Below are 8,336 nucleotides of genomic sequence, written 5' to 3' on the forward strand. Positions count from 1 at the left end.
GATAAAAGAAATTATTCAGGTAGTGAAGGGAGACAAAAATTTAATAGTCATGGCTACTGGAATTTGATAGCAGGAAAAGGAAGAGAAGGAAAAGTAGTAAGTGAATATGGACTGGGGGTAAGGAATGAAAGAGGAAGCTGCCTGGTAGAATCCTGCACAGTGCATAACTTAATCATAGCTAACACATGGTTTAAGAATCATGAAAGAAGGTCATATATGCCAAGGGGCCTAGAGACACTGGAAGGTGTCAGATAGATTATATAATGATAAGGCAGAGGTTTAGGAACCAGGTTTTAAATTGTAAGATGTTTCCAGGGGCTGATGTGGACTCTGACCACAATTTATTGATTGTGAACTATAGACTAAAACTGAAGAAACTGCAAAGAGTTAGAAATTTAAGGAGTTGGGAGTTGGATAAACTGAATGGGATAACCATGCCTCTCGACTCTTATAACTGCCATCTGGTTTCTGTATAAATTTTAAGTAACCTTTCACTTCCTGGACCCCTGCCACCTTCAGAATTTGACAGAGAGTATTCCAGTCAACATTGTCAAAAGCTTTCTCTAAGTCTACAAATTCCAGAAACATAGGTTTGCCTTTCCTTAATGTAGCTTCTAAGATAAGTCATAGGGTCAGTATTGCCTCGAGTGTTCCAACATTTCTATGAAATCCAAACTGATCTTCCCCTAGGTTGGCTTCTACCTTTTTTTCCATTTGTCTGCAAACAATTTGTGCTAAAAAAAGAAAGGATAAAGGAAGAATAATTGCTTTCAGACAACATTGCTATCCGTAAGGAAAGAAAGGATAAAGAAAGAATAATTGCTTTCAGTGTCAATACTGATAAGAACAAATCTGTCTCTGTAATATTCACAGTGATTCACCATCTGTCCTATTTTCACCTTCATAAAGGATCCTCCTCCAGTAATATCATTTACTGTTGCTGTTTGTATTCCCCTTTATTCATCTGGCCAGTAATCCTTACCTTCTTTCCATTTGACTTCACTGACACCCACTATATCTGTATATGGATGAGAATTTCCATTTCCCCTTTTCATATATTCTACCTTCCTTACTACTTTCATACTTCTGACATCCCATGCCCAGACTCATATAACGTGACCCATTCATTGGTTGCTCAGTCTTATTCTCATAGTTGTCTCTTGCCTGGCAGTCCCCCCAGAGGTCTGGAATCTTTTGCCAATGGACAGATGATCATGACACTTTTTCAAATACAGACCATATGTCATGTCCCTGCATATGTCTCTTAATATAGTGATTTCCATTTCCTTCTGCAACATCCTGTGACTGGCTGTTGCTGATTTTTCTACCTTTTAAGGGCTGTTTGCCCCAGTTGGGCAAGAGGTGAATCCCTCCTTAAAATATTGCTAATGTGTGTAGGGCCTTTACCAAACTGAACTAACAGAGTATTGAATATATTCAAAAAATTTGGGCACAAAAGATAACACATTTTTGCCTCATAGGAAAGTCTGGATATATTGGCATATCTGAATTAGCAACTGGCTGAAGATAGACACCAGTTATCGCACATAACCCTACTTACAAAGTTTTATGAAATAGCATTATTTGAGAAACCTAACAACTTACTTACACCATGCCATGGTTATTTCAGCAGTCATTATTCCTGCACCCTGCACATAGTACTGGAACTGAAAGAAGCTCTAACATGTGACACAATGGTTAAGCACTTCAGAAGTGGTTAGCATAAAATGTACATAAATTTACATAGATATACTGGGCAACATCTGTTTCCATTTGTGAGGAAAGATAATTGACACACCATTTTAACTTTTATGTTCATACTGATTACATGTATAGTTAACCACAAAAACTGCTCAATAAGATGAGCATCCTGTCTTTTACACAAATTTTATCTATACAATAAGTTCAGATGCACATATACAAAAATACTTGTTGTACAGCAAATTGTTTCCTCCCCTGACCATAGCCAACAAAAGAGATGATTTCATAAACAAGACTTCTCTGCTCAATAGAGAATATAAAGGAGTCAAATATGGAAACCAAGGTGGCTGAGCATGTGGTGTATCTCAACTTCTTCATCTTTTGCTGTATGTAGTGGTGAACTGTTTCAATTGGAAACTGAAAGATGAGCAAGTACACTATTGTGTATAAGCAACATTTATTCACCTTAAATTAATATGTTGTACTTGGTCAATACACATAAATAAATTCTGTTTGTATCTATAGTGTCTTACTAGTAAGGAAAAACTACCATCCTCCTCATTATTGTGATTTCTATAATTGGCAGTTTCATTAAACCTCAGCTCTTGGAGGTTTAGTTTTTCCTAACTCTCCACTGTTCATAATACTGGGTGATCGAAAAGTCAGTATAAATTTGAAAACTTAATAAACCATGGAATAATGTAGGTAGAGAGGTAAAAATTGACACACATGCTTGGAATGACATGGGGTTTTATTAGAACAAAAAAAACAAACAAAGTTCACAATATGACCGACAGATGGCGCTGGACAGCAAAACGTTAGTGACTGCGCATGAAAATCGTATATAAAAGGAGCTGTAATGAGAGAGAGAATCAGATGCGCCAGTATGTTGACATTACCTGAAAAGGCATTTTTAATGAAGCTGTATTATCAGAACGGGGAATGTGCTAGTTCAGCATTACAATCCTATCACCATAGGAAGGGGATTTGTGTGATTATTGGCTTTGAGGTTACCTGAAGTTGCAAGTGTATCGTGATCAACCGACATCTCTAGGGATGCTGAAAGACAACATCCGATGCCAATGTCTCACCATAACTCTGGACATGCTTTACAGTGCTGTTCACAACATTATTCCTCGACTACAGCTATTGTTGAGGAATGATGGTGGACATATTGAGCATTTCCTGTAAAGAACATCATCTTTGCTTTGTCTTACTTTGTTATGCTAATTATTGCTATTCTGATCAGATGAAGTGCCATCTGTCGGACATTTTTTGAAATTTTGTATTTTTTTGGTTCTAATAAAACCCCATGTAATTCCAAGCATGTGTGTCAATTTGTACCTCTCTATCTACATTATTCCGTGATTTATTCAGTTTTCAAATTTATACTGACTTTTTGATCACCTGGTATATATTCTGTATATATGAAAGAAATAAAATACAATAATTGTCACTGTTTAGAATTTTTATTGTATTGATCAGTACTCCCACTTACCTTTACCCTTTTGCCCCCTGATATCTTCACCAGGTTCACACTTAATGTATGGGTTTCCAACAAAACCTGCCATACATTGACATACGTAGAGTTGTCCATCCTCATCTATGACAATAGCAGACACTGCATGTTCTCCACAAGTTGCTGACTTATGTCTTTGTGCAATGAATGAATCTGCATCTGTAATCATGTGTTGCATAAATTAACAGAGTAAGCAGTGCATATCAACTGCAACAGTCTTACACCACCATGGTCTTTACAGGTGTGAAATTTTGGGAATATACTTGGATCTGAGAGTAGACAAATGTAATGAACTTCAACAGTGTATTATATAAGTATGTGTCAATATGACACATGTTTCAGTGAAAAGGCTTTGACAGGTAGCAACTGGAATCATAGTTTTTTACTGCATCAGATGATGTGGCTATGTAGACAACATTGTCTGATTAATTCTGACAGTTATAAGACCAGGTGTAGGTTCCAGTAGATGCATTGGCAGCTAGTGTTTTATTAGCCATAAAATTGATTTCAGTGTATACATTTCAGTAAGAAAGAAAAAAGTAGACTGTACTGACAGCAGAATCTTTGAGGAGGACCTTACAAAAATCTTTGTATTCCCAGGTGTGAGGGCTACACGTTTGGAAAATCACAAAATTTGTATGTCAATCCCAAAAGAAGTTGTTATTTTAAAATCTCAATTCACAAAAAGATGAAATAAAAAGCAAATTAAAATAAATTTATACCAACGGACTTGCTGCACTGGTAACTCCAGTTTCCGTCAGATCACCAATCACCAATTTTGTTGGGCTAGGCTAACAGTAGGGTGGGTGACTGATCAATGTGTTTAACACTGCTTGCAAGTGGGGTGTACTCTGCTCTTGAGAGGCAAATTGAGGAGCTACTTGCGTGAGAGTAGTGACACCCGTCTTGTAAACTGACAACAGCTGGGAGTGTGATGTGATGACCACAAGCCCCTCCATATCAACTTCAAGTGATGGCTATGGGCTAAGGATGACATGGTGGGGCCTTTCAAGGTCAAGGACAAAGCTGGAGTTGAAAGAACACACACTGAATATCTTTCACCAAAATATAGAAATGCTAGTAGATAAGGATGAACTTATAGTCTCAAGAAACTCATTTATTTATTCAAAATGTACAGTTACCTACTTTATTCAATATGCGTAGCTCGTACTTCTTCAAATTAAATACTTTATCTAATGCAGGCACACCTCCTAAGAAGAGAATTGCATTACAACTGGGAATTAAAACGTGCAAAATAAGCAAATAATCTGGTTTTTATTCTCAAAGTCTGTGTGTTGGCTCATGTTGAACTGATACAACAGACCCCCAAGGTATTTTATGTACTTTGTTTCATTCAGTACGTGACTATTAGTGTCTACATCTGCAACTGGTGGTGCTGGAATTTACATTAAGCATGATCTAAAATTTACAAAATTAAATATTAAACCATACTGTTTGGAAGGATGCTGATTTTAGTTGTATAAGAGAAACAGAAGAAAATATAATAAGGGTTAGCTAGTATAGTCCCTAAATGGAGATGCAAATGTATTTTTAAACACCCTGAATTAATGTTTAAGAAATGATTCAAGTTTAAAATAAAGCCTGTCATCTGCTGAGATTTTAATATTGTAATCGGAGATTGAAAGCAACAAGACTGCTGAACAGTTTTTAACATTTTGAGATTTTCAAACTTACTCTGCACAAAAAAGTGTGCTACTAGTAGTTTTGCATGTATAGACAATATTATTGTTAAGTTACACAGACAGGAATATGTGGCGAGCCTTGCTCATTTATTTTTAGCACTTATTCAAATGAATTTAGTGTGGAACGGCTAAGAGATCAGAGGGAGGAGCACATTATGTTATTTATTGAGAAGTTGAAGATTGCAAACTGGTACTCCATATATTTAAGTCAAATGGAAAGAACTAGAGTGGAAAATTATGTGTTTTATTTAAAAAAAGAGACTTATGATTTTCATGTTCCTCATTAGTAAAAATTAGCTCTGCACATAAATATAAAAATACAGAAATTATGTGGTACACAAAAGAACTGATATAACCTGGAGAAAACATTGTCAAACTGTATCATACGTTCATAGAAAGAGCTCAAAATAATTGTAAGGCAGTGTGAGGAGTTATTTGACAAGATGATTCTTACAGCCAGGTATGTCTAACTCTATTGTATCCAGGAGAGCTGAATGATTATAACGTCAGTTGGAGAACTTAAAGACAAAATTAAGACCACAGACACATCTGCCAGGGATCTGCTTGATACTCAGCTGTCTGAGGGACCTTTCTTTCATTGAGATAAAATCATTTGCATTGATTTCTGTAAAACAGTTTCCAAATCATCCAGTTCCAATAATATGGACTGCTACTATATGTCGAATTATGTTGTTAAATCAGCTGTTCACTTAATAAGTAAGCCACTGAGTTTTATTTTCAATGAACATTTAGACTATGGACTGTCAACCACCATATTTACCTCCAGATGCAAGTGAAAACTATAGAGAAATCTTCAACTTATTAATGCATTTGTTCCTCCATAGTATACTTGTTGGAGGAGATTTCAATTTGTCAACAACTGATTGCATTAATTGCTATTTTATTAATGGTGGGTTTTGCAAGACATCATGCAAAAAAATACTAAATGCTTTTTTTGAAAACTACTTGGAACAAATGGTTCAGAAACCCATTTATGAAGGAAAAATACCTTTCAGATCTGATCTCTTTGAAGGTGCCTATGTTGAAACTAGTATCAAGAGACCATAGACAGCTGCAGCAACAGTGACTAAAACACACAGAAAGATTTAAATGTTCAGTACTCACAACACTTAGTTCTGGGTAGGAGCATGTAGAAGAATGGTTGATCAAATTTAGAAGACTAGCCAACAAAGTACTGGATAGGTATGTGTATACTATGATAGTTCATGATGGAAGTGAGCCTTAAACAGCCTCTGCAAAGAAACTTCTAAAGAAACAGTGACTAATGCACTGTAGTTGTTAAACAAACCATAAGCCTATAGATAGAGAGAGGCTTAATCAAACACATTTGGCTGTCGAAAGGGCAATGCCTCCCACCTTCAGTGAAAATTGTAGTGAAATCTTATGAAAAGATCTCTCACAGTACTCAAACAAATTCTGGCCATACGTCAATGCTGTCAATGGCACCAAAGTTAGTGTCCAGTGACATGTAGTTGATCTACTGAGACAGTTGGTTAATTCATATAACAGTAGGCAATAAATGCTTGTAGTGAATATGTGGTACATTGTAATGTTTTGTTGTGTTGATATATATATTTGTGACTATGTTTCCTTCTGTCACATGTATTAATCATTCACAAACAGCATTTGACATAACTTAGTGACATGTAAAAGACAAAGTTCACCATCTCATTTGTTGAGCAGTTATGACTGTATAAACAGTCATTTAATAGTTTCAAATCCATGAACACATTAATTTGATCATGTAATAAAATTTCTGTGTAATGTTGTAGAATGTTCAAACAGAAGTCTACTGAAAACATTTGGAAAAAAGTAGCCTAATGTTCAAAATGTAAACATTTCACACGTTAAGAACCTTTAATACACCTATAAGGACATTTGTTTGTATGAATTAATAATACTTTGACACTGAAACAGCAAATGTATTGGCAACAAAAATAGTTAATGCATACAACTGAAATTTACACATCTCAAAAGTAATTGTTCAAAACTGAAATATTATGAAATTTTGTTCAAGAAATATTTATCTGATGTATGCCATTTGTTTATGCAGAATATCTTGTCATACTTAAAACTTGGTAAACATTTGATTCTTCATTGTATAGCAAGTTACATCAAAACTGTAAAACTTATTGGTAACTGTTGCTCATTTACAAAAGAGCCAATGCAAGGCCAACTTTGATTGTGGTGGTTGCACAGAGTTGTTGTTGCTCTTAGTGAGTCAGTTGTTGGAGTCATCAGTTTGGGCCACACTTGTTTGAAATAAGAAATGTATCACCTGACAACCATTTATTTATATTCATACTGTTTTAAATGATGAGTTAATGTATATCAATGGGACATGAAAAATGGGATATTGATCCATAATTTGAGTTGTAGTCTGGACATCTCATCAACCCAAGACCACAGGCAAACCTTTCACATAAGTATTATTCAAGATTCAATACATTCCTTCTATCACAACATTATATCATATGTGATTATTTTAATTTGGTTGCAGTGTTACATTTACATAACTGACTGTTGATATGAAGGTATGTGAGACCAGAGGCACACAGAAGACAGAAAAACCAAAACTGAGGGTAGCAAAATAAAAGCAGAACCTGTCCCAGTTTAATACTAGCACTGCTGCTAAGTTGAGAAACATAAATATCTGCATTAGTGGCAATTAGAAACTGTTGAAAGTACTAAAAAAACCAGGCCTCAATGGAATTCCAATAAGATTCTATAGAGAATTTACAGCTGCACTAGCTTATATTTTAAACATAGTATACTATCGATCTCTCCAACAAAAAACTATGCAGGCTGATGGAAAAAAGCACAGGACACATCCTTCCAGATGAAGGGTAGTTGAAGAAATCCTCAAAACTGCGCTCTTATCACACTGATGTTCATCTGTCCTCAAACCAAGCAGATATTCTGAGCTCAGTCATAAGAATGTATTTCAAACAGAACAGCTTCCTCCATATCAACCAGCATTAAGTCTGAAAACACTCGTCAATTGTAACCCAACACACACTTTTCTCAAATAACATTCTGAAACCCATGCAATGAGGCAGTCAGGTTTGTACAGTATTTCATGACTTCTGAAAAGTACTTGGCTTGGTACCAAATTAGCTTTTATTAACAAAAGTACAACTGTATTTGGTATCAAATGAAATTTATGACTGGACTGAGGCTTTCTTGGTAGGGAGGAAGCAGTATGTAATCTTGGAAGAAAAGTCATTGGCAGAATTACAAATAACTTGAGGCATGCCCCTGTAATGTGTACTGGGACCATTCTCTTTCACCTTATATGTTAATCACCTGGTAGACAATATTAGGAGCAACCTCAGAGTTTTTACAGATGTATTTGTCAATAATGAATTATCACATAAACAAGTAGCTGCACA

The 8,336-nt window shown here is 35.5% G+C and overlaps 1 protein-coding gene across 2 annotated transcripts in view; it reads right to left on the reverse strand.

The window, feature by feature from the left end:
* Window positions 1-3,380, reverse strand: part of LOC126418663 (uncharacterized) — a 127,752-nt gene extending 124,372 nt beyond the window's left edge. For both annotated transcript variants that reach the window (XM_050085548.1, XM_050085547.1), the window contains exon 1: window positions 3,200-3,380. In XM_050085548.1, the coding sequence (XP_049941505.1) occupies window positions 3,200-3,272 (73 nt within the window). In that variant the 5' untranslated portion in view covers window positions 3,273-3,380. The remainder of the gene's footprint in view (window positions 1-3,199) is intronic.
* Window positions 3,381-8,336: the final 4,956 nt, after the last annotated feature.

This window comes from Schistocerca serialis, chromosome 9 (assembly GCF_023864345.2).
Source record: "Schistocerca serialis cubense isolate TAMUIC-IGC-003099 chromosome 9, iqSchSeri2.2, whole genome shotgun sequence".
NCBI classification, from domain to species: domain Eukaryota; kingdom Metazoa; phylum Arthropoda; class Insecta; order Orthoptera; family Acrididae; genus Schistocerca; species Schistocerca serialis.